Here is a 27,040-nt window from a genome sequence, read left to right on the forward strand (position 1 = left end):
GTCCTGCCTGGCTCCTCATTAGCCCTTCGACCTTGGTGCAGCTGGCACCATCTGTCTTAGACAAAGTGGACTCCATGTTTATGCTTCAAAGAGCAGCCCCTAAATTACTTTACTGAAAGAACCCACATCTCTCATCCCTGTGAGCCTAGGGTACACTAATTCCTTGACTCTAGAAATGTATGCTCAAGAATATTGAGAGACATGTAACTGTTACGCTCCTTTTCCAGAACATAACTCCTGCCTGCTTCAGCTCAACCAGAATCCCTTCATATCCCTGACAAAAAAACAAAAAACAAAAAACAAACAAAAAAAAAAATAGTCCATCCTCACCACAGTCCATTTAAATTCATTTTATGCAGTGATTATTTCTGAGGAGTTCTAAAATGCAAGTCTAGAGTTCACATTTCACAACACCTTCTCATCAAGGGTATCTGCAGCCACAGATGGTTTAGAGCTGGCTGTACCCACTTGAGACAAGAACGCAGTGGCAGAACTTAGAGGCAGAAATGGCTGCATTGCATGGTTAATGCTCTATCAATAGGTCCTGAGGTAGCAATGGCTTTAAGATGCAGCCTCTTTAACATACATTATAAATCTTAATACAAATCTCATTTCTAAATTATTACTCAATACTCTGTGATTGGGAATTACTTAATTTACGTGGACTAAAAAGGCCACCTAGAAAAACTGGAATAGTAAATATTACAATGTGTTCAGCTAACACATCCCATTCAATTAACAAGAGTGTAAAGTTCATATTTTTACATGACGTGTGTTTATATTTCATCACTTGCAAAATTACAAATATCCAAAAGAATGTCCTTTTCCCAGATTTCCCCACCATTGGCTCCCTCACCCCTTTCATGTCTTTGTAAATCACTCTGCTTAAAACCCCAATCCCCTGCCCACCCCCGACCCCAGAACCCTCTGTTGACTCTCCTGCTTAAGTTTATCCCTGGACTTATCATCTCCTGCATTCCTGAGAATTCCCTTGTCTTGGGTAACCTCTGTCTGCCCCACGGAATACTTGCTCCAGGACAGCAGGATCTGTTGAGTCTCGTCACTGCTGCTAGATCCCTGCCTGCTGCCTCCCAGGCACTCCCTTCCCCGCTGAATGAATCCGGAACCCAAAGGCCCCTTGGTCAGGCTCACAACCTTCTCTCAGACACACAGAGAAAAGGAGACTCTGGATTGAGTGTCTCCAGGACTGCAATATTTTATCTTCTTTTCCCATGTTTCACACAATCACAAGAGCAGAGGAGAAAAGTTCCCCAAAGTCACATATGATCTGTTCTTTCTCCTACCCAAATTCATGCAGATCACATTCCCCATCGAAGCTGCCAGGCTGGAATCCATGGCTCCATCTAGTCCTGGCCCAGCCCCCAACAGTGGCCTCATCCATGAGAACTCCCTTTCATAAAGATGTGCTTGAATTCTAGCAAATAAATCTTGCTGAGACTTGAAGCCTGTGAATCCTTTCTCAACCCCACAGAGGATTCGTGTTTCAGGGGCCCCACAGAGCACACGCTGGTTTTGAGCCAGCAGGTTCCAAAGGCTGGCTCTAAGTATCTGAACACACTTCCATTGCACAGGTTGACTTAAATCCTCGGAGATTTTATTTGAATTTGCTTTGGTATTGTATTGGGACCACACGGCTATCTTAATTGAGTCAAGACTTCCATGTTACATGTTCAGCTTTTCTGGAATAAAGGCTGGCTTTTCTGGACTTTACTAATGTAATCTTTACCCATGTAATCCTGTCTTCCTTGTTTCTGGTGTGTGTGTGTGTGTGTGTGTGTCCTAGTATTCATTTGTATCTCTAGATGAAGAAGAATGTATTCTGTTTTCAATAAAAACTACATAACTCAACAGGTTTGCTTTTTAACTTTAGATGCCAGGAGTCTCAGAGGTGGTTAACGTGTTATTTACTCCTTTAAACCAGCTTTATTTTTAAATTTTAACTACTGCTTTTTGTAGCATGGTTAATTCTGTGAAGATTCCCTTAGAGGAATATGGATGATTAGAAGAATCCACGCCTTTCTATTACACTCTGGCTGTAATAGAAGCAGACCCAGCCCCCAGCCTGGGTCTGCCCGGCACCCTGGCATCTGCTTGGACCCCACATTAAACCATTTCTGAGGGAACTCACTTGTGTAGCCAGGCTGCCCAGGGGGCCCGGGGGAACCAGGAGGACCTGGGAGCCCATCTCTTCCACTTGGTCCTGGCAGAGATGTACCAGGAAATCCTCGGTCACCTTTTTCTCCTCTTTCACCAGGGAAGCCAGGGGCACCAGCCTGCCCAGGTACCGGGAGGCCTGCAACCAGACAGAAGCTCACATCAATAACCTCAGGGCCTCTTAGCATCTACAGCACAAGCTCATTCTCCTAACTCTGTTCAAGGTAAAAATCCAAGCAGACCATCACTGAAAAGGGAACTGCTTTAGACATGTAAAACCAAATTAAGCTGGCAGGTGTCTTGCCTTTTCATGCTGACAGTCAAATGTTTCCTACAAATTAACTTCAAGGAACAGGGACTCATTACGTAGATATTAAACTCTGCGAATTTCTCTCAGTGCAAATAGTATTCCCAACATATTTTTAAAAGGCTGTAGAGGGTGCACTGCATTTCTACTTGGCGAATGAGGGCACAGAAATGTCATTCAACAAAGCTAAAGTGGACCTGAAGCAAAGGCATGGTCACTGGGTTGGCAATCTAGAGGAAAGAGCAGAAAATTAAAACTAAGGACACAGAAGATGGTTCTGTAAGAGGGTTTGAAGTCAAAGTAGCCATTAGGTGTGAACATATCGGGTCAGGTTTGGCCACTGTAACTCCGTGAGGGATAAGACCATGCGTCCCTGGGAGAGCTGAGGCTGTACGCAACGCTTGAGAGAGTGGTGGTACAGGAGGCTGCACGGAGAAAGCTCTGCTGCTCCTGTGAGGGACACTCCAGCATCTGCTCCCAGCATCAGGCTGTGATGAGGACAGTGTGAGAAAAAGGACAGTGGAGGGAAACAGGACGCAGGAAGACTTGGCAGGAATGAAGAACAGCATGGAGAGGAGAGGGAAGAGGGCTGACCGAAGGGGCACAGAGCCTGAGACATCCAGCCTGTCACTGCGGAGAAAAGCCACAAGTACAACGTGCTCAAAGGCAGCCAAGGGCCCTGAGGGGCGGCCCCTGTGGGCTTCCACAAAATACTGTGTGCCCTTCCTGAGTGGTGAAGGAGGAGGGGCAGCATGTCTAATGGAGAGGAAAATGAAGGAACTACCTGGGCATGAGGCCAACTAGACCCTCAGGGTGAGAAGGACAGTCAGGGAGCTGGGGGCGGGCAGAGGGAACGATCAAGGCCACAGGCGAGCCCAGGACAGGGCTGGACAGAGGAGCACAGCGACTTTGGGAGGGGGACCTGGGTAACTCCTCCAGCCAGAGCAACTTCAATGGCTTTTTATCAAGCATCTGAGTTAAGAGACCACTAAGGGTTAGATAAAAGGTTGTAGACAGTAAACAAGGCTTCTGCGAGGAGACATGAAGTCACACATTCCCGAGAATCCAAGAATTAAGAAGAGACAAAAGGGATGCTTTTAAGGGCAGATTCAGAGTTTTTACAGAAAAGAGAGAAAGTGGGAGTGGACGAAGGCCCTGCCCTGACCCAGGCGTGGGCTGTGAGGGGTGTCATCTGTTCCCAATAAAGGAAAAAAGGGTGCTCTGCAAGAACTTAGACCAGCTGGAAAGGAAAAAAATATAAAACAATAAACGGGGATAAAAACAAAAATAAATGTAAACATCAAAACAAAGCAAAAAGCGTAAAGGCTGAGAACACTCTGTTGTGTGCCAATGCTAGGGCACGTGAGCGTTTCTATCAGATGCTTATTGGGTCAGCTCTGGGACCTGGGAGAATACCACAGATGCACATGCACATACGTGTACACACGTGCATCTGCACATATGGACAGAGACAACAGTGAGCCTCTGCAAAGCACAATCTGCCAGGAAACACAGGTTGGCACGTCTGGAGTGACTGGAGCATGACTTCACCCTGAGGAGCCCCGGGGTCCAGGGAGGCAAGGCTGCGGCTGGGCACAGCAGCTGGAAGGGGTTTCGTCCTGGAGTCTGATCTCCAGCTGGGGAACATGCCAGAGAGAGGGGAAAGTGGTCAGGATGCTGAGGAGGAAGGCCCCTGACTGTGCTAGAATCGGGGCTCTGTGGAAAGACAGGACCTGCTCAGCGGGAGCCGTGGGAAAAGAGGGGGGCAGGCTGGCTCTGGTGGGGTTACATCAGAGCTGGGCAGAATAGATCTGGATCCCTAGGAGAGACATAAGGGTGTACATGTTCATTAACATGCTAAGCGGTCACTTACAAAAGACAAGATACTTATCTACAAGCACTTGTCTACTCTGCTCTCATCACGAGAAAAGATGTAATAAGATTGCTACCGATTGTGTGCAAATATCTAACTTTCATGATAAATTATATATTCAGAATATGAACAGCACAGAAGGTGTGCAAGTATGCTATAACAAATCAGTTAAGGAGTCTCACCTGGAGGTCCGGGTTGGCCTGGTAGTCCTGGGAAACCTTAAAAGAGAAAGAGAGTGTTGGATCAAACAGAACAGTTCACCCGTTTGTATATACTTTTTATTTCTCTACTGAAAGCCTTGCTTGGTGCATTGATAAGTGTCCATGGCCAAAGGGAACATAGAAAACAGAGCGGGAGACCACCCGAGCCCCCAATCTGGAAATGCATTGCTCTCAAAGCTACAGCGAAGGGCTCCTGAACCCCGTTGTGACAGTGAAATAGGAACTTGGAGGAGACCTGGTCACAGACAGTCCTGCAAGGCCTGCAGATGCTTCCAAAATATGGAGGAACACAGGTCAAAACTAGAAAAAAAGAGAGGAAGAAATAGAAAGCAGGGAGGGGGGAGAGAGAGAAGGAGGAGGAGGGGGAGGAGGAAGAGGAGGAGGGGGAGGAGGAAGAGGAGGAGGGGGAGGAGGAAGAGGAGGAGGGGGAGAGAGAGAAGGAGGAGGAGGGGGAGGAGGAAGAGGAGGAGGGGGAGGAGGAAGAGGAGGAGGGGGAGGAGGAAGAGGAGGAGGGGGAGGAGGAAGAGGAGGAGGGGGAGGAGGAAGAGGAGGAGGGGGAGGAGGAAGAGGAGGAGGGGGAGGAGGAAGAGGAGGAGGGGGAGGAGGAAGAGGAGGAGGGGGAGGAGGAAGAGGAGGAGGGGGAGGAGGAAGAGGAGGAGGAGGAGGAGGAAGAGGAGGAGGGGGAGGAGGAAGAGGACAAGGAGGAGGAAGAGGAGGAGGAGGAAGAGGAGGAGGAGAGAAGGAGGGGGAGGAGGAGGAGGGGGGAAAAAGGCAAGAAAGCTACCTTTTGGGCCTGGCTCTCCTCTTGGCCCTGGAGTTCCAGGGTAGCCCCTCTCTCCTTTTTCTCCCAAAGGTCCTGTGCCTATAACCTGAATCGAGAAGGAAAAGGTGATCATCCCGTGGCATGAGAGTGGCTAGTCCTGTAGAGTAAAGCAGTATGAGTGAAGAAATGTACATATTTGTTTTTATTTCAAGAAACATGAAAGTGAAGTAGCAGCAATGGTAGCAGACAAGGAGGAAGGGGATAAGCCTCTAAAACATATGGGATAGGCCGGGCACGGTGGCTCATGCCTGTAATCCCAGCACTTTGGGAGACTGAGGCAGGTGGATCACAAGGTCAGGAGTTCGAAACCAGCCTGGTCAATATGATGAAACCCCAACTCTACTAAAAATACAAAAATTAGTCGGGCGTGGTGGCATATGCCTGTAATCCCAGCTACTTGGGAGGCTGAGACAGGAGAATCGCTTGAATCCAGGAGGTGGAGGTTACACTGGGCTGAGATGGCACCACTGCACTCCAGCCTGGGTAACAGAGTAAGACTCCGTCTCAAACAAACAAACAAACAACAACAACAACAAAAGCATATGGAATAAACATGCTGTAACTATCCCTGCAAAGGATCCTGCCAGGCAGGCGGTTCTGCTTCCTTTTGTAATAGTTTGCCCGGCAGCAACTTTTGTTAACACTCCAGTGAGATAAAGATGGAGTAACATCAATTTGAGGCTTAGATTTATAATTTCTAATTGTACATACAAGCCATAAATGGAATGTTTCACCTTACAGGGTATTATGAGAGGAACACTCTTAAAAAAAAAAAAAAGTAGGTGCTTCCTTAAGGTCGCAAGACAAGAAGAGGCACTTTTGGCTCATTAACAAGGAGAAAATTCACTGACCCTGATTCTAAATTAATGAAATTCAAGACAAGTGGCAAAGTCAACTTTTGCATATTACCTTTAAAATATAATTCCTTTGTATCAATTAATAGATATTATTAAAATGTGCCAATGTAAATAGCTTGACTTAGTCATCCCACAAGTTATATATATAAAACATCATGATGTATACCATAAATATATACAATTTTTGTCAGTTAAAAAATGAAAGTAAAACCCTTCAACGTAAATCTATAAATAAAATGGGCTGTGTGAACGCATTACCTGTGGCACTGCAGGGAAGGCAGCAAAGGAGAGAACGGTAACATTTTCATTATTTCAAAAAAGTCTGGGGGCAAAATGGCTAAAAAAATTAGAGCACAACTCTCTGATAGGACACTGAAAATGATCACCGTGAAGATATGTGCAAAGATGATAATGCCCATTTTTAAATGTCACACACATCACTGACAAGTATGCAAAATATGTATGTTGACCAGTAGTAAAATGTTATTTGCAAAAATAAAAATTGTTTTACCAGGATAGTTAAATTGTAGATGACCTGTTTCTCTTCCAAAAATTTTCCTCAATGGACCATGTTTTTTTAAAAAAGGTGTCAAGGCCAGCCACAGTGGCTCATGCCTGTAATCCCAGAACTCTGGGAGGCCAAGGTGGGTGGATCACCTGAGATCAGGAGTTCGAGACCAGCTTGGCCAACATAGTCAGGCCCTGTCTCTACTAAAAATACAAAAATTAGCTGGGCATGGTGGCGGGCGCCTGTGATCCCAGCTACACGGGGGGCTGAGGTGGGAGAATCGCTTGAACCCAGGAGGCAGAGGTTGCAGTGAGCCAAGATCGTACCACTGCACTCCAGCCTGGGCAACACAGCAAGACTCCATTTCAAAAAAAAAGGAGTCAAATATGTTGCTAATATTCTCATCCATGTGCAAACCTTTTCATTTTCAGTGATTTAAAGATGTGCAGAAATTATCAAAATATAATAAAAATAATAAATACTAAACTCCATACAACAAATTAGAAAATCATTTCAAGTAGCATGAACCACTTTACATAACAAATGCAATTCTAGAGACAGCTGTGGGCGTGTGCCCTGCATCTCCTCTCCTTCCTCCCCCAGCGCTCTCACAGACCCAGGGACAGCACTCTTACTCACAATTCCAGGTGGGCCGGGAGGACCTGCTTCACCCTTTTCTCCCTACAAAAGAAAAAATAACTTTCCTTGCATAGTCTTACTATAAAGATTGTCTTGCAGAAAGCAGATTAAACATTTCTTCTGGTGAAATGGAGTGTGCCTACAGTACATTAAAACTATGTTCTCTCTTTAGTATCTCTCATTCTGTGACGATTACAACACAAATGAACAGACTTCATTTTGCTCCGCATGCGCATGAGACATGAGAATAAAGATCTCTGCAAAATGTGAGTTGGGGGCTAATTATTCTCCTAACAAAAGCCCAGATACTTGTCCTGTCAATTGCACACTTCCTCAGAAAACAGAATCATTGATGAGTGGAACTGGCAACCAAGGTTTTTCAATTTTAAAAAGAGAAATGAAATAAAATAATATAAAAGCATGATTTCCAAATATATTTTCGTAAATAAATCATTTTATATGATGTTTTTAGGTGAAGATTTTCTCAAATTTGCATGGAGGTCATAATGTAAAATCTAATATTAACTGAAAATATTAGTGGATAAATTCTGATCACTTTAAGGTTTAATCTCATCCATAGTAGATGAAAAACTCAAAGAAATTAACCCTTTCATATCAAATATTTTTATATAAACATCATCATAATGATTTAAACAGTCTGAAGATATGTACATTTTACCATGAATGTATATATTTTCTTTTTAAATTAAGGCAGTAAACAAGAATTGAATGTTTTGATTTTTCTTATATGAATACCAGAAGAATTTTAGAAATATCTAGAGGATAGAAATATCTTAGCCACTATATTCTAAATATATCTACCATTTAAAATTTACAGGATTTTACTTCCTCAAAAAATTACAGCCAAGGGTTTCTTCCTTTTGTCCGTGGCTTTAATAAATTAACCGTAGGCTACTGAGGCCCTCCCTGCAGCTTTCCACTCGCCTTTGGTGATGACTAGTCCAAAATTATCTCCTATACTAGTAAAGACTTACATTACCTAGTCTCATATTAAGAGAGAAAAATAAAGCAATAATGAGGTTTCTTTTTCTGCCTGTCATATTGACAAATATTTTTTAGATTTTTTTTTTTTTTTTTTTTTAGTTAGTTCCCCAACTAAAAGGGCCCTGGTCTGGCAGAAGGACTTTCTGGGGCAATTTGGTTGCATGTGGCAAAAATTTCAAAACAAGTGTCTGACTGTGGACCCCAATATTACGCTTTTAGGAATTTGACAGAGAAATGACCAGACAAGTGAGCAAAAATACTTTTTAAGCATACAAATTTGGAAATGGCCTAAATACCACGCAACAAAAGGCATGGATGTTCACATCATAATTACATCGATGGCCGTTGAAATATATCCTCCTTCTATCATTACGTGAAAAAGCAAGATGTATTGTTCACTATCACCTTTAAAAACTGCCTGCTTGTGTATGCACATAGGAACAAGGTGAACTCTGGCCATTTCTGAACAGGTAATAGAAAAAATTAGGTAAGCTTTCTTTACCTCGCGCTATCTTTCTGTATTTTCTATTGCTTTATGATCAGGAAAAAAATAATCTACTACCAAAAAAAGATATAAAAATTTGAATGAGTGGCACATTTCATATATTTTTATTTTTTAAAAAATCATGAACATAAAGGAAACCACTAAATTGTGTTTTTACCCAGAAGAAGCATAAATAATTTTTTTCCTTTGAGTACAGAGTCCTTTATTTTAGGAAAGAATAAACAGACTCCTGGGTTGCATTGGAAAGTGAAGATAAAGGCTCACAATAGTGCCAGCATTTACCTGCGGGCCCTGGCGGCCTATGAGTCCTGGGTACCCGGGTTCACCAGGAAAACCCTGAAACCGAAGAGAGAAGCAGTAACCGTCAGAGGCCAGTGGCGGGAACAGTGAGCCTGCTTGTAAAAATCACAGAGAAACACTTACGGGACTCCCTTTTTCCCCTTTGTCACCATCTTTTCCGGGTTTTCCCTGTAGAACAAAGATGTAAACGTTAGTATTTAATAAACAATAGACCCGGCGGGGTGGCTCATGCCTGTAATCCCAGCACTTTGGGAGGCCGAGGCGGGTGGATCACCTGAGGTCAGGAGTTCGAGACCAGCCTGGCTAACATGGCAAAATCCCGTCTCTACTGAAAATACAAAAATTAGCTGGGTGTGGTGGCGGGTGCTTGTAGTTCCACCTACTTGGGAGGCTGAGGCAGGAGAATCACTTGAACCCAGGAGACGGAGGCTGCAGTGAGCCGAGATCACACCATTGCACTCCAGCCTGGGCAACAGAGTGAGACTCTGTCTTAAATATATATATATGTATATATATATATATATAATAATGGATATAACACCAAAGCTCTGATTCAGATAGCTTAATATGTTGTCTCTCCTATGAAACACAAGCAAGGTAAATGAGGGCTCTATGTAAGTTGACAATACCGCAATAATAAGTAATATAATATATGATGAATAATTATGAAACAGTTACAATATAAGAGAACTCCATTTTTAAAGAGCGGAGTCCGATGAGCTACAAGTCTTCTAAAATATGATTGTATCTTGGTAGCAAAGCTAACATCAGAGAAGTTTGCCTATTGGCAGCTGAGTATTTGCAAGCTTATGCAAATGCTTCATTTAATGCAGGTTTCTGCATGCTGCTTCCAGGTAGAAACCAGAACCATCCCAGCTGACTGGCAGTGAGGTGGGTCTCACATCACCACCATCCCTGAAGTGAAAAGCAACTCAGCCTCTCAGGCTTGTGGCTGTGCAAACACCATCTGGTGTTCTGGGTGGCAAAGTCCAACCAACCCGCTGCTCTTAGAGCAGGATCGAAAGTTTCAGGGATGGCCCAGGGCTCTTCAGAAGCCTCTTTCCACAGCCGGCAGTGGCACCTTCAGTGCCGGATCCTTAAACAGGGAAGGACCTCGCCTGCCTGGGAAGCCTTGCAACTGATATAGCTCAGGAGAGTCTCAGAAAAGCCCTTCGGGGCATGAAAGGGATAAACTAGAAGTCCCCACAAGCCTTTTCTGTTCTTGTGTTTCTGTGAATCTGTGATTTTCAGCATGGAAGGAGAACTGTTTATGATAAAAGGACTTTGGAAAGCACTTACTCTGGGTCCTGGTTTTCCGGGTTCACCTTTCTCTCCGACCCCTGGCATCCCCTTAAACGAACAAAAAGACAAAGAGATTTATTCGTCTATTTAAGCAAAATTTAAATTAGATAGACATTAAACTTCAGGTGAAATAAACTTGTAACTTAAATCTGTACTTTATGGTCTTTGACCTAAAAATGATAGGCAGAAATTGGGTACTGACCTGAAATCCAGGTTCACCTTTTTGGCCCTGAAAGAATTCGAGAGACAGATCAGCACTATCAAACAGCTGTATCAGTTGTTATATGCTGCATTACACACACAGCAGAAAACCAAAAACAAAAAAAAAACCTTTTTCTGATATACTAACAAAGAAATTCACGTTGATCTTCAGCACTCACTTGGCATTGACTGGTATAAATGTAAGCAGGGCAGGGTTTATCATGCTTGACCCATGCTGACTGGCCCTGCCCCCCTCTGTCCCCCAGCCCGGCTCCCTCCTGCTGACCAAGCCATCTCCAACTTGGGGCACATTTAAGAAGCCCTGATCCAGCGGGGTGAGCCTCAGATCAGGCTTGGACCAACCCAGTTCCAGCTGTCTCTGCTCTCAAAGGTGCTCGTATTTTATGGAATGAGCAGTCTATAAATCTGTTTTCCAGATCAAGATTGAATGTAGCTGGAAAAACTGAGTTTTGATCCATTTTCTCTGTCCTTTGGAATTTGTCCAAAATTAGAAAATCAGTATTCACTGGATGAAGCCCATTCATACCTTTTCTCCCTTGGTGGCGAAGTCTCCTTTTTCTTGAACTTGAGCTTGTCCTGGTACTCCCGGAGGCCCACTGACCCCTTGGTCACCCTGTCGACATAAAAATGTAAAATTAATTAGGCATGAAAACAATTATGCAGAGATGAAAAATTGCAGAGAGAGGTAAAAGCCTAAAATAAAACACCTATTTTTAAAATGTAATTATACTCTATTCTATTCTAATCATCCTTGCCTCTGCAGAAAATCAAATTTCAATAGGAAGATGATACAACAAGTATCTAAACCCAGGAGGAGAATTTCACTTCTTCTATGGGCGGCCACTAGCTCAGGAATAACCATGGAATCTGAACACCTGCAAGACACCTCTGGACTTGCGTGCACTTGTATAGTGTATACTGGCTTCTGATGGCACGGAGGAAAGGAATACACACTGCCTAACGGAGCTTGAGAAAAAAGAAGGCATTTTAGGTAACCCCAGAATAAGACAACCATCAAGAGTCTCCCTCCTTGGGCATCCTAACTGCTGGGGACACCTAAAAATTACAACTGCATACATTTCAGAGTCACTATATTGCAAAGTTTATGAAAAGACTGGGCCAAAATCTAGGGTGGCAAGCAGAGGCCACCTGCACGTCCAGATCCATCCAGGCCCCACTGTATTGGGCACTCTGCTTCTAATTGCCACCACCAGCTTGGATGTCAGAAAAGAGTCTGGCCTTCCACAAGCTGGCTACAGCAATGGCAGGCATCCTTTCTTAGCCAGTGCCTGCTTCATTGGTCTGATCCAGGGAAACTCCTGGAGAGGATCAGGGACCCACCACTTGCCTCCTCTCTGTAGGATGAAGCCACCTGCTGTGGTCTGTGCTCTCCCGGCTCCACACTGCATCTCCTCCCACACCCACTTGGCCCTGGACCTGCCCACCTCTGAGAAGAGAGGCCAGTGGTGAGGGGCCACTGCCAACCGTGCTAGTCCTAATTTCCTGGCGATGGACTTCCGCCCTGCAGGGCTTACAGGGTTATGCATCTAATGGTCAAGTCCTAAATTTGACTCTTATAAATCCTAGGTCTGACCTCATCACTGACGAAGAAGAGTTTGATTGAACTCTTTGTACAGATAATTGGAGTTAGCCTCGTTGTTCTCTGCTTGTCAGATCACAGAGCACTTCCATCAATTCTAGCGTATTGAATAAGCTAGAATAAATTCAATAATGCTGGCATTTTAAGGAAAACACTACCAAATGCAAGAACATGCAGAGAAGAGTAACTATACTTGTAAGAGTCCAAACGTTGATCCAAAGGTGGGAACTGTCAGGTGAGAACTGTGGTTTTCAACATGAAAGCACTCCAGAGCAATATGCACTCACCTTGTCACCTTTCGGTCCTTGAAAACTTAAGCCCATTTGTCCCTGTGGATTAAAAATTAGGCTCTCGTTAGTAGACTTGTCTACTTCGTTCAAAGTCATTCTACAAACCTCACACAAAATGTAATAAGATGGTAGATTTCAGGCAATAGCTTTGTCCCATAGCTCTTATAAAATTTTCCAGAAAGTAACGATCACGCTGTATTCAATGTCTATGAAAAAAGTTTTTAAAGTATGACTGATCAAAAATTCTAAAGACCTTTTTAAAAATTTACAGTTTTTAAACTCTTGCATTAGAAAACTAAGGGAAATATCAGTGATTCCAAAGTATTGACTAAGGGATGAATGAACGAAAAGATCAATATATTGATAGATAATCAATAGATAATAAACGATATATGATAGATAGTTAAAGGTATAGTTAGATAAAGATAGTGTTAATTTTCCAACATTTGTTTACAGAGACTGAAAGAATGAGAAGAATGAGCTATAGCAATTTCATGATAGCCTTTTACTAATGCCAAAGAACGAAAAATGAAAAAAACCTTTACCTTTTCACCTGGAGGGCCGGGAGGGCCGGGGGGACCCTGGGAGACAGCATTTTGATTAAATAGGATTCACAACTCTAGGGAGCTTTCAGCCCTTCTTTAGGCTGACGTTATCTTAAGATTCTCTGGTCAACATGATAATTTATTTGTGAAATATTTTTCCTGGGCTTCCCCTCCCTCCCCACTCCTAGCAGGTGCAGGACCCTCAGGTGTGACCATATCAATACCAATCCGTCTTCCCTGCTCCCTGGTGAAGTCACCTGGGGCAGAGCCTGCCTGTCCATCTTTGAACTCACTCCCACAGGCTGTGACTATCAGCGGTACCCCGCCAGCCCCTTCAACCATGACTGCATTATTTGTTTCAGGATATCAGTTTATGGTACTATCATCATCCCTTTCCAACAGCTCTGAGTATATGGCTACCGGGATGCCAGCCAAACGTTTAATAAGAGGTAAGCTGATTCCACCATGTCCAAATTAAGAGCAAACACAACTGTGTAAAGTTTTTACTAAATTATTATTTATTTTCACACCTCAATATAGTTGTTTTTTAAATGATTGCCTCGGAGAGACAGCCCCCAAAACTTACTGGTGGTCCCGTAAATCCTGGAGGCCCAACAGGACCTTGAAGCCCTGGCAGTCCTGGTGGGCCCTAGAATGCATGAGAAAGAAACGAGTTCAGATGCGAACTGGGACGGCGAGGTGGCACGGGTTCATAATGATTCAGCAAATGCTTACTGGATTCCCTGGGATTCCGGGAAATCCTCTTTCACCTTTCAACAGCATCCCAGGCACATGGCCAAGTATCTCACCTGGATCACCCTAGAGGATGAAGAAAGAAAATAGAAAGTTGCAAATATCGACATTCATGTAAAGAAGCTGAAAACTCTTTGATAGTTGGCATATATTACTGTTATAGGACTAGCCTAAGTCTGGGATTTAGACCCCGTCTACACTGGAAATCAACAGCCTGGCCATCTCTCCCATCATGATTGCCATTTTAATGACCAGCGTTAGCCACTGCGTGGTCAACTCAGCTGCAGCCAGGACTGAATGTAGAGACGGCTAAACAAAGGGGTCCGCCACACTGTGCACAGGACCGTCCCCAACTCTAGACAAGGGCCCCTGTCTCTGGTTGAAAGACTACTGCGTGACCACAGGCTCTTCCCACAAAACAAGAATTCTCTTTTGAGAAAAGGCTCAGGATGAATACTTTTATAAAAGCACGGTGTAATGGGAAATTTTATCTGCCAACTTGGCTAGGCCACATTATTGGGTTAAACACCAGTCCAGATGTTTCTGTGAAGGGATTTTTAAAATGAGCTTAACACTTAAATCAGCAGACTCTGAATAAGGCAAATGGCCCTCCATAATGCTGGTGGGCTTCATCCCATCAGTTGAAGGCCTTACAGGATAAAAGACTGACCTCGCTGGAGGAAGAGGGAATTCTGCCCACACACCGCCTTCAGACCCAAGACTGGTGTCCGGCCTGCCCACTCACCTTGCAGGTTTTGAGCTTGCTGGCCCCCACAATCATGAGAACCAATGCTTTAGAAGCAGTTTCTCCTCTCTCTGACTACACACACACACATGCTACTGGTTCTGTGTCTCTGGAGCACGCTAACACACAGGGCTATTATGAGGATCTACTTCCTATATGTTTGAATCGCAGGAGCACAGGGACTCTCACCTTCATCCAGGTAAGCAGTTATCTCCACTGCAGCTGCTGAGACCTGAAAGCCTCCCTTTGACAGGGCTGATCCCAACACCCAGATGCCCGAGGTCCCTGCCCTGTGCCCAAGCACAGCCCACACATTACAGGACCCAAGACAGCAACACCCCGCCTGGGAAAAGTTCTCCCAGGTTGCCTCCTGGGAAGTCTGAGAGGCACCCAGGGAGCCCCATTCTCCCGTCTGCCTCCTCAGTTTGGGTGAAGTGAGCCTTCGCCACCACACCAGGCCTCCTTCCGCTGCTTATTCCCCATTAAGAAGCTGTGCCAAGTGTCTGAACATTAGAGTCTAAGATCTGAGTTTGTGTATTACTTATACAGTCTTTTAATGTAACAGAGTTTAGGGAAATGTGTTCAGAAACAATCGATCGGCCAAAGTGGTTTAAAGAAAATGTATTTTTATGGCACTTGTTTTAAACAGATTCCCTGTAACGAATCCAATAAAGCAAAATAAAATAAAATGTACCTTCATTCCCGGTAACCCTGGTGGTCCCTAAAAAAGAAAGTTTTGGTGTTAGTTTTGTTTTTCTCAAAATATCATTAGTATTAAAATTGTTATTATATAATATTATATATAAAACATAAGTTATTAAAACATAAGCAAAGAAAGAAAGAAAAGGAAATGGAATGAAAAGAGAAAAGTTATAACTAAAAGAAAGAAGTTCTGCCCTAAATAACCTCTACTCACGGGATTTCCAGCGAAACCAGGCAAGCCAGGAGGCCCGAGTGGCCCTCTCTCTCCCTGGGGAGATAGCAGAGCATCATTCATACGCACTGTGCGTGGCAGACACATCAGCCCTGACACCGCGTGAGTCACTCTGCCCTACCCTTCATTTGCTGGTTAAAATCATTTCCTAAAAACAGTTTGTCACAAGCTATGCTACTGGGTACCACTTTATGAAAGAAGAAATAGACTTGATAGTATCATTAATAGGGACAAAGGCCCATAATGGCATTTTCTTATGTGATGTAGTAAATGATTATAAGTAATAACTTCCGTGCTTAAATGCAATTTTAGGATAAAAGTCTACAAAAAAGAAAGGACCAATTATATCTTTCTGGTACACTAAATATGGGAAAACTGTATTTCCTTTCTAAATAAAGCAAATTTTAAGACAAGTAACTTTCCAACTGTGGCAAATAAAACTCTATTAACAGAATCACACTACCTGACTCCTTAATATGCAAAGTTACGTAAACACACACAAAAAGGAGGGTCTCGGTTCTGGATTTACCTTTGTGCCATTGCATCCTGGAATACCTGGGGGGCCTGGCGGGCCGTCTTGGCCAGGAATTCCCTGCAATGAAGAAAGTGAAAATGTAACCCAGGTAGAAAATCGCCTGATGGAAGAATATTTCATAAAAGAAGTAGAGCGGGTTTTCTATACATACGGGAAGTCCTGGGTTTCCAGGGTAGCCAGATGCTCCCGGAGGTCCCTGTGCGGGTGGAAGTAAAAGCATGTCAGTGAAGAGCCGGGAAGCCTCACTTCCTCCTGCTGCATCCCCCTGGTTAATGGAGTCATGCCCTCATTTTTGGTGTCAGAACACACACACACAAAGCAGACAGTGCACTCTGCACAAGAGGCAGCGGAGGGCACAGTCTAGGGCAGATGGCCCAGGCTTACAGGAGCAATGCTACACCCAAAACACACTACTGCCATTCGCAACTGCAAAGATATGGAACCAACCTAAGTACCTACCAACCAACGAGTGGATAGAGACAAGGTGGAATCCATGCACCATGGAACACTACTCAGCCACAACAAGGAACAAAGTGATGTCTTTTGCAGCAACTTGAATGGAGCTAGAGGCCATTATTCTAAGTGAAGTAACCCAGGAATGGGAAACCAAATACCGTATGTTCTCACTTATAAGTGGTGTCTAAGCTATGAGGATGTAAAGGCATAAGAGTGACACAATGGACTTCGGGACTCAGGTGGGGGGAAGGCTGAAAGGGGGTGAGGGATCAAAAACTACGTAACAGGTAGAGTGTACACTGCTTGGGTGACAGGTGCACTAAAATCTCAGAAATCATCACGAAATAACTTATCCATGCAACCAAACACCACCTGTACCAAAAAAACATTGAAATAAAACAATTTAAAAAAAGTTTTTAAAAGCTGACTGCTGATCCCTTCAAACATAAGGCTGCCCATGCACAAAATAACTCTGCTCCCATTTCATCATTACTAAGAGGTGGAGAGGAGGAAGAGCAAGGCTGGCTCTGAAAATACCAAGACTTTTCCATTAAATGAAGTCATCTCTGTCTAATGACTGTGGACGCATCATCAATTGCCCCTTCCCCCAAATTAAAATATGCCCAGAAGAGATTCCTGAAGAAGAACAAATGGGGGAAAGCAAGTTTGCAGAACCAAGGACTAAGGAGCTCAGCCTGTGCACAGGCCCCGTGGGAAGTACTGGGGCTCAGGGAGTCATGGGCTGCTCCTCACTGCCTGCCTCGCGCCTGCCTGCCCGTGCTGTGTGAGCTGGGAGAGGAGATGGAGGACGAGGGCAAGGAGAGAGGAGGGGAAAGGTGCCCAACTCTGGGAGCGGGCCTGTCCCATGCACGGAATCATCGACTGTGAGTAGCAACTGTACTCACTCTTGTCCCTTTTGTTCCAGGTAGTCCTGGTTCTCCAGTATCACCCTGGAACAGAATAGAAATGCCATTGTCATTGATCACCGTTATCTCAAGAATGCAGGCAATCTTATATCCACCCACCCCCAATCCCACAGCCGTGCTTACCTTTTGTCCTGGTGGTCCCTGCGGCCCCTCAGGTCCTTGCATTCCAGGAAACCCAATGACACCTTGTAACCCCGGGAGGCCTCTTTCACCCTACAGAAGAGGAACATCAGTCAGGCAAAAGGCAGCAGTAAAGAAACAGAGGAAGGAATCGGTGACCAACTGTGATGGCTATTTTGTTTTTTTTCTGAGTTGGAGTCTCACTCTGTTGCCCAGACTGGAGTGCATGGCACGATCTCGGCTCACTGCAACGTCCACTGCCTGAGTTCAAGGGATTCTCCTGCCTCAGCCTCCCGGGTAGCTGGGATTACAGGCGTGCGCCACCACGCTGGCTAATTTTTGTATTTTTAGTAGAGGCAGGGTTTCACCATGTTGGCCAGGCTGGTCTCAAACTTCTGATCTCAGGTGATCCACCCGCCTCGGCCACCAAAAGTGCTGGGATTACAGACATGGGTGACCACGCCTGGCCTGTGATGGCTAATTTTAGGTGCCAAGTTGACTGGGTCACAGGATACCCAGAAAGCTGGTAAAGCATGACTTCTGGATGTGTTTTTGAGGGTGTGTTTCTGGAAGAGATTGGCATTTGAATACATGGACAGTAAGGAAGATCTGCCCTCACCCAGGGTGAGCAGGTGCCATTGTTAGTTGAGGCCCGGATAGAACAAAAAGGCAGAAGAGAGGCCAATTCTCTCTCTTCTGGAGCTGGGACACCCATCTTCTCCTGGCCTTGGACATCAGAACTCTGAGCTCTCGGGCCTTCGGATTCAGGGACTTGCACCACTAGCCCCTTGGGCTCTCCAGCCGCTGGCCTTGGACCCAGTTACACTTCAGGAGTCCCGAGTTCCCAGGCTTGCAGGTGGCAGATCATGGAACTCCTCAGCCTCCATAATCCTATGAGCCACTTCCGATAATAAATCTAAGCATCATCCAGCCTTGTGCAAGTCCACAGTGAGTGTCTGGAAACAGACAGCAACGACTACTTCAGGTGGTTTTGCTCTACTGTGTTTTAAACTCTTGAGGGCAGGAAATATTTATATCTCATTCCTGGCACAATCCTTTATATATACTAAATGCCAAATAATTTCTTGGGTAAATAAAGTAATAAATAGTGAGGCATTTTTCCCTGAACTGGTCATAATTTCACTCAATCAGTGGAACTCTCTTGTTAGCAACAGTCTCGGTGTTGAGATTCTGTGTTGGAGCCTCCAAGACGTCTTCCTCTTTAGAGACCATTAGGAGGTGTGGGTGGGCAGAGTCCACAGTGTGAACCCCATGCAAGATGCTTAGCCTCGCCTGGTCATCATGGGGTGATGGTGGGCTTTAATGAGAAATGTCTTTCAAGAGTATTTTTTGGGCTGGGTGCGGTGGCTCATGCCTGTAATCCCAGCACTTTGGGAGATCGAGGCGGGCAGATCACCAGAGGTCAGGAGTTTGAGACCAGCCTGGCCAACATGGCAAAACTCTGTCTCTACTAAAAAACGCAAAAATTAATTGGGTGTAGTGGCGCACGCCTGTAATTACTCAGGAGGCTGAGGCTGGAGAGTCACTTGAACCTGGGAGGAAGAGGTTGCAGAGAGCCAAGATCATGCCACTGCACTCTAGCCTGGAAGACAGAGTGAGACGCTGTCTCAAAAAAAAAAAAAACAAAACAACAACAACAAAAAAACCCATAACCATTATAAGGAATCAAGAAAACCTATTTACTTTACAGCATGTGGACTTTAATGTAGCCTTACCATACGAATTGGGTAGATTCAGTAACCACTGTTAGCTGATTTAAAAACAGAAGGCAGGCACTTTGGAGATTACAGGCAGGATTACTTAGTGTTCAGTGCCTTTCTCAAAGTTGCATTAGTTGAAAGTGAAAATCAACTGACAAGCTATACACCACATAACATAAATATCCAAAGTCGTCCTTCCTTCCAAACCACTCAGCCAGTCCTGGCACTTACTGGTGAATTAACTGCCTGCTCCACTTTTACAAACGCAGGAAGGAGGTTATGAACCTGGGACTCAACCGCCACGCCTCCATAGAGCTGTGTGTTTCATTGAAAGGATATGTCAGGAGTCTAGACACAGTATGTGGATAAATATGGGAGAGATTGTTTCAAACCCTAGAGAATTGAATCAAACAGTAAATGGATTAAAGAACCTCAAGCCCCATACTGTGGCACTGCCCCTTCAGGCCAGCAGCATCCAGGGAATCAGCCAGAAGAGCAGACGTGACTCCACAAGGGCCCCGAGCCCAAGGTTTGAAAGGGAAGGCTGGCTCCTTCTCCCTGAGGCCTGTGACAGTGAGGAAAGAAAAACGTTCCCAGACCAGGACTTGTTCAAATGAAGAGCTCCTTAAATACACCCTGCAGTGATGGCCCCAGGACACAATGGCAGAAAATCCTACTGTAAGGAGTTACAGTGCACAAGGTCACCAATCTGGGGCACCCGGTTTTCGGACACAGGAAAAGCCTGCTCAAACCAGAATAGGACTGAACTCCAAACAGCGGCTAAAATAAATAAATAAATATGGACTTGTGTAGCCCCAAGTAACCCAACATCAGACAGGAAGGAAATGAGAAAGGCATGTCCATGTAGAAGCTTTCTAATACATTTGGTGGAGTATTTTTAGTACTTAATTAATATTGGCAGTATCGCCATGAGACCAGCGACGATAAGATTTTATAATTCTCAATTTAACCACGGGATGCACTGAGGACCAGAGCCAGATTAACTGATTTCTACAAGTTTCTCACTGAGTCAGCACTACAGCCAGAAATAGAAATGAGGTCAGCCTCCACCACAGTCCCTGTTTTTTCTGGGTCACTAGAGCAAGCCGGTTCCCAGCAGAACATTAAACAATTCACCAACTTCATGTTAGCCCAAGGTACCGACCCTTTTATGTCCACTTCACAGATAGGGAAATTAAGATTCCGATGCTTAACTGACTTGTCATATGTCACTGGGTGACCCCTCGTGCTGCTGGGAACAGAACACAGAAATCCAAATTCCCAGACCTTGCTTTTACCGCAAGAACACATTCTTTCCCAAATGTCACCAGAAAGTTTAAGCAATCTGTGTATCCCCAGAGCTTTGAAATGAAGGAGCTAAGAAGGAAGTGACTCCTCCATGGACATGGTTCTTGCCATTCCCCACATATTTTTTTAATGTTCTTAATCTTTTGTCCAGATAAAAGTGCACATGAATAATCTAATACTCTGTACCCTGTCCAAGGTTATTATGGGAACCAGAGCAGAGCAAACAGACAGGATAAGCACTTAAACAGCTATACAGTTAGCTGGCGACCAGCATGCAGTATGGGGCCAAATTACTCCTCTGAGCTTTTAGCACATTTCCACCAGGATTATAAGAAGAGCAAAGAGCTGGACATGTTGTGAAAAGGTTATTGGAGCTAGCAGTGTCCAAGCCAGACTTTGCAGCTGCAACTGGCAATGCCACTACTGTGACCAGAGTGACCCCCCCCCCCACCTTCCACTGGAGCTCAAGGCAGAATGTGCACAGTTAAGAGTCAGGGAGCAACAGGACCCTCGATCATCTGCTTCCCATGGTGTGCTCCAAGCAAGGTCCAAAAATCCATGGCGGCCACAGACTTCACGTCAGGCAAAAATGAAAACCACAACCATTGTTTGTCACAGCAATGACTATTTAAAACGGAAGAAAGAAACGAGAAACTTGAAAAATACTACACAGAAAGTTTTCATGCAACTGAACCTTGTGCTCTCATTCCTGAACATCAGTGCAATGTAGAGCACTGATCAAAAAAGGAAAATCGTATACCAAAACCGGAGACGATTACTGCTGTGTCCTCAAATGATGAAATTCAGAATTTGTGGAGGGAGAACAAAGTGCCATTCTCTATAAAGATGAAAGAATACAACATGGAGAATAATCTTGGCACCAAAATTAGGCATTCTAAATTAGGCATGAAATAGGGTTTCATGCATAGAGCAACTTAAAATTCTTGCTTAATGCATTATCTAAAGCAAGCATATACTTTTTTAAAAATCCTTAAAATGCATGGATAAAAGTCATTTTATAATACCCAATTCTTTCCCTTCCTCTTCCAATGCTTGTAGAAACAAGTTCATGATTCAGGAAAGCAAATACTCAAATAAGCTTCCGTCATAGCTAAGTCAGAAATTCAAATACAAATCAAATACCCAGGACAGCTGAAGTTGAAATAGCATGAAGCTTCTACATGCGGGGGGAAAATATAATTACCAACAACAAAAACTGATGTTAACACAAAATATACCTAGAATAAGCAGTCATCAAAATTCTTACTGTCAAAGGCCCTATGACACCTGTTTCAGTGGCTGACATCGAATCCGTATCTTTAAATCAAAATTTTAATGGATTTTTCCAATCTGAAATATTAGGATCACAGATCTTCACAATGGACTGAAGCACACACAGAGATGCTGCCAGCTCTCGGGGGCTTCCTCTACGCACGGACTGAGTACGGGTACCGGGTCTGGTACTGAGCACTGAGTGTACTGGGTATGGCAGCCTCCATGTGCTGGGTGCATCCACAGGAAACAAGCAATGCTCATCAGGGAAACTGCAATTCCTTCTCCATCTCAACCCTGTAACTTCCTCACAGGCAATGAAATTGTTTTATTCATTCATGGTGTTTGAATTCAATAAAATGTCATGGGATGCTGAACTAGCCAATTGCATAACATGACGCTCAGCATGAGGTAGGATTCCACATACGAATCCTAAAAACTTTAAGAGGTAGTGAAAGGTTACTGGGCAGGACAGGACCCCCGTCGCCTTTGCAGTCCAAGCATTCTGGGCACCATTCCAGACTGGCTGGAGTCCACAGCAGTGGCTGAGAGGTGCAGGGCAAGCTGCGTTCGGGACCACGCTGGTTCTGCTGCTGCTTTCTGTCATCTAGCGCCTTGAGATTTCCATTTACGAGCAAGACTGCAAATCACTCAGGGAATGAAAACCCTCACATTTGAAGCCAGAGCTCACCAAGTATCCAGTGAAAGGGAAATGATGTCAAGGATGGGTCGCAGTCAGTGGGTGACTGCAGAACTCTTTCCGAAATTCCACAAGGCCAACTCCTTGAGCCCAACCACCATCAGAAGAGACATCAGAAGAGACATCTGCAGGATCACTTCCTGAATGCTGCCGCTGGGAAAGGGGTGGGAAGGCTGCGGTTGGTGCCGCGGGGTCATGGAAAACTCTGTGGCGAGGCCCCACCTGGAGCTCCCTCCACGCCATGAGGCTTGATGTTAGGGCAGGAATACTGCCACCGCAGTTTGTGGGGGGACAGATGCAAGGAGATCCCCTAGAGGGTCTGCTTTCCCTAAGAGGAAGGCATGAGTGCTCACTCTCCTTTGCTCTATGAGACATACAACTGAACTCTTAAAAGGATGTATATGTGTTCACTAGAAGTATGTGAATGAAATTTAACAGTGTGGATTGTTGCACTTAGCAGCTACATTTATCATTACTATTATTTCTTGCATTTAAATATTTAACATTAAAGCAGCAAAGATTAAACCAATCATGCACAAAAAGCATGGCTGCAAATCTGTATCTTCTTCCCGAAACTCTCATTTTCTCCCTCCAGCCCAGACGTCTAGCTTGAGACAGTGAATATCAGGAAATGTGTGCAGTGGCCCTCCATCAACTATGTGGGTATACGCAAGAGCTTGAGCAGCACATACAGATGCACCTCAGCTTATGATGGGGTATGTCCCAATAAGCCCATTGTAAGTCGAAAATATATATATGTATATTTGAGGCAGGGTCTCACTCTGTCACTGAGGCTGGATTGCAGTGTTACTATCTTGGCTCACTGCAACCTCAGCCTCCCCAGTAGCTAGGATTATAGTAGTGTGCCACCACGCCCCGCTAATTTTTGTATTTTTAGTAGAGACGGGGTTTCGCCATGTTGGCCAGGCTGGTCTTGAACTCCTAACCTCATGTGATCTGCCCGCCTTGTCCTCCTAAAGTGCTGGAATTACAGGCATGAGCTACTGCACCCAGCCCAATAGAAAATATTTTTAACTCAAAAACACATTTAATACACCTAACCTACCCAACATCGTAGCTTAGCCTAGCCATCCTTAAACATGCTCAGAAAACTTAAACGCTAGCCTACGTTACGCAAAAAGGTCTAGCACAAAGCCTGTTTTATAATAAAGTGTTTAATATCTTGTGTAATTTATCGAATTCTGTATCAAAAGTGAAAACCAGAACGGCTCGCGGCCCCTGACTGGCATTGCGAGAGTTGCCTATCGCACAACATTAGCCCAGGAAAAGATCAAAATTCAAAATTTTTATCTTTTGAATTTTGATCTTTCAAAATCCATTACTTTCAGATATCATGAGAGCTGTTCTATTTCTAGGAGACTTCTGGACTCATCCTGCCTCTTCTAAAGCACGTGGAGTTGTTTGGGCAAGTTCCTCATTTCATGGGCCTCCACTGTCCTCCTTCTGACTATCATTAGCTTTGTTCTGACTACTCCTAAGGCTGCCGATGATGGAGATGAGCAAATTTGTGTGAAGAATGGGAGAGAACTCAGTGCTGGAATCTCCTGGCCAAAAGAACAGGGACTGGGGTCAGAGGGGTGGGAGCTGGGCTGGATAAACTAGAAGTGAAAATGCCTTCCTCCGTATGGCCAAGCCTGGACTACAACTTTTATACTGGACTTCTGGCCCCAGGATTCTTGAGTGGAAAATCCCAAGCCCTCACGATAAGGTCCATGTGATGAAGAAGGTCCACCCTGTGCTCAGCAAAAGCCTGCCTGCAGCTATAGCATTTAACGCAGAATTGTCTCCAGGTGTCCATGTTCAAGGAGAGATTTCTGTTGGACAAATCCTGATGTTGAGACATTATCTGAGCCCATGATGAATTCTGGCACAATTCTAGGCTCAAGTATTCTAATATGAATTTTAACATTCACTATGAAGTTGACTGACAGAGCTGAACACTCAAGTCATATGTAATCCAAAGCTAGAAGGCGGTGGTTACAAAGGAGATGCACAGTGAATATTTCTGATAGATCCACATTTACAAAGAAATAAAACCATAGATATTTTCTGATCCACGAAAATCCACTTTGTACATCAGCTTAAAAGAAAAAAAATGAATTAAAAAGAGTCCTTCAGAAAATATTTTCTAAAGAACTATCATTCAACACAAGAATAACTCAAGGGAGCCCTCAGTATGGTCTTCTTATAAACAATTTAAAACTTCCCCAAAAGCCATCCAAAAGCAAACAAACCATCTGACGTCCCCGATCCAGTAAATATGTTCTAGGAGAACTGAGTGCTGATAAATTACTGGCAGCCAAAAAAAATCTTAATTTCCAAAGGTCTTTAAATCTTACCAAAGTTCCAGACATTTGTCCATGATGAAAGTCGAGACTCACTCATGGAAGCGCACAGTAAAGCTGTGAGCAGCCGCAAAGGTCTCCAGAGGCAACTATTATCTTCAAGAGTTTTTTCTTATCTTTTTCAGAAAAAACAGTCCAAAATGCTCTCATTAATTCTTACTTCAAAGCAGCACTCCTTTTCAAATATTGTTGAACAGAACCATTTTAAGTCAGTCCCCCAGAGCAGTCAGATTTCCACGTTGGAAAGGAAGAAAAATATGATGATGATCTTTTTCCAAAGGCTTGTGAACCTGCTCAGTCAGATTCCATGCGTATCTGCGCTCAGGCAGCGCGTCTGTCATCAATAGCTTAATTCCCTTTTCCCATCAAACCACACCAGCACGCAGTGCGTTCTCTGGAAACACTTGTATTTTCCTGGCTCCGGGCTCCATCAACAACACATTCAAATGCCCATGTGAAGGGCCAAGCTCCTGGTCGGGGCGTCCATAGAAACCCACCCTTCATCCACCTCCAGGCACCTGCGACCCACACAGCAGCACCCCAGGGCCCTGGCACCCCTCAGCACATTCGAGAGCGCTGCCTCCATGTGAAACAGGCACATTCACACCCTCCCCGGCGGGCCCTGGCACCTCAGACACACCCATGGGATCTCAGCCAAGCACCCCCTTGTTGAAGAAGTACTCAGACACCGAACGATCTGGAGAAAACCCAAACTCTGGCAGACAGTGGATCCAGCCCGTGACAGGACAGGGCGGAGGAGCCAGCGGCCTCAATCAACGCTTGGGTGAGGAGTCTCCGTGGGCTGCAGCTGCTCGCCACTAGAGGGAGCTCTGGGACTATACATTTTCCCCCAAATAAACTAAACCTCCCTGGTGGACCTTAAAGAATTAAGCCTTTTTCTTAAATATTCATTGTAGTAATATATTACTATTAAAATATTGAATATTCAGTGCCATTGAACACACTCTGTGGGCGGAGTGAGAGAAATCACTTTGATATGGCCTAAAAGAACTCTATGGTAAATATTTTTAATTAGCATTCAAAATGTAATTAAAATTAAATATAAAAACTAATAACCTGAATATTGAGGCTACTGCATTACAGGTCAATGCGGTCAGCCTATAAATAATGAGAATGATGGATATTTTCTGGATAGCATTTTCACATCCATTTTATAAACTGGGAGAGTATTTGAATCTAATGACAATACAGAAAAAATAGCAAATTCAATTTTTAAAATAACTGTATGGAAATAGAAAATACTGAAAAAATTACATTCTATGAAACATGCATAAAATAGATACAAATGTGATCACAGGGAGGTCTCTAAGAAACCACTACTAAACATCCCACTGCCAGTAAAACTTATGTAAAGGTTCTTCTTTGGTCTTCTTCCGCAACAAGTTTATAGAAAACTTATGCATTAAGCTAATTTAGTCCATTCTCCTGAGTTTTGCCAATTCTAAAAGAAAAAAAAATCTATCCAGCTTTTTGGATCCCAAAAAAGATGATAACATTCTCTCCTTTGCTTAACCTATCAACATGAACACTCATTAAAACCAAAATCACAGACGCCTCTACCTACACCTATTACCTAACATTCTGTTTCTCAAACATATATTTTTAAAAATATATTTAAAACAAGAAAAACAGCACAGAAAACAAGTGTTGTGCTACGGGCTTGGAACCTCACTTGCTGCAGCTATGGATGATGTGGATGGTTGTGCATGTTGCACACTGCAGCAAACAGGGGCCAAAATCAGCCACTGAGGCTAGGTGTTGGCACAGCAGGAGGCCTTTATCTAATATGACAAAGCTGGAAAAAGCCCAGTGGTAGCAAAACCATCCTTCAAATAAGTTGCACAGAGCTCTCTGGGGGTTCCTGCCTGGGTGACACCCCAAGGATGTCAGGACACACCAAGCAAGAGGCTGCCTCCGTGTAGACTTTAGAGGCTTGGTACTGACCTGCCGAGAGTTGGGAAGCCAACTGAGGAACGTCTCTCAAGAGAGCCCTAATCCAGGGCAGGGGCTG

At 44.3% G+C, this 27,040-nt stretch overlaps 1 protein-coding gene across 1 annotated transcript in view; it reads right to left on the minus strand.

Annotated features, from left to right (window-relative positions):
• COL4A1 (collagen type IV alpha 1 chain) overlaps positions 1 to 27,040 on the minus strand; it is a 157,407-nt gene that overhangs the window by 47,355 nt on the left and 83,012 nt on the right. The window contains exons 3-21 of the mRNA XM_024230972.3: positions 17,645 to 17,734; positions 17,501 to 17,545; positions 16,291 to 16,335; positions 16,134 to 16,196; positions 15,587 to 15,640; positions 15,365 to 15,391; positions 13,908 to 13,991; positions 13,759 to 13,821; positions 13,173 to 13,208; positions 12,625 to 12,666; positions 11,264 to 11,350; positions 10,718 to 10,744; positions 10,513 to 10,563; positions 9,337 to 9,381; positions 9,196 to 9,249; positions 7,404 to 7,445; positions 5,361 to 5,445; positions 4,538 to 4,573; positions 2,150 to 2,314 (exon numbers count right to left, since the gene is read on the minus strand). Coding sequence (XP_024086740.3) covers positions 2,150 to 2,314; positions 4,538 to 4,573; positions 5,361 to 5,445; positions 7,404 to 7,445; positions 9,196 to 9,249; positions 9,337 to 9,381; positions 10,513 to 10,563; positions 10,718 to 10,744; positions 11,264 to 11,350; positions 12,625 to 12,666; positions 13,173 to 13,208; positions 13,759 to 13,821; positions 13,908 to 13,991; positions 15,365 to 15,391; positions 15,587 to 15,640; positions 16,134 to 16,196; positions 16,291 to 16,335; positions 17,501 to 17,545; positions 17,645 to 17,734 — 1,141 coding nt within the window. The remainder of the gene's footprint in view (positions 1 to 2,149; positions 2,315 to 4,537; positions 4,574 to 5,360; positions 5,446 to 7,403; positions 7,446 to 9,195; positions 9,250 to 9,336; positions 9,382 to 10,512; positions 10,564 to 10,717; positions 10,745 to 11,263; positions 11,351 to 12,624; positions 12,667 to 13,172; positions 13,209 to 13,758; positions 13,822 to 13,907; positions 13,992 to 15,364; positions 15,392 to 15,586; positions 15,641 to 16,133; positions 16,197 to 16,290; positions 16,336 to 17,500; positions 17,546 to 17,644; positions 17,735 to 27,040) is intronic.

The sequence above is a fragment of the Pongo abelii genome, chromosome 14, assembly GCF_028885655.2.
Source record: "Pongo abelii isolate AG06213 chromosome 14, NHGRI_mPonAbe1-v2.0_pri, whole genome shotgun sequence".
NCBI classification, from domain to species: Eukaryota; Metazoa; Chordata; class Mammalia; order Primates; family Hominidae; genus Pongo; species Pongo abelii.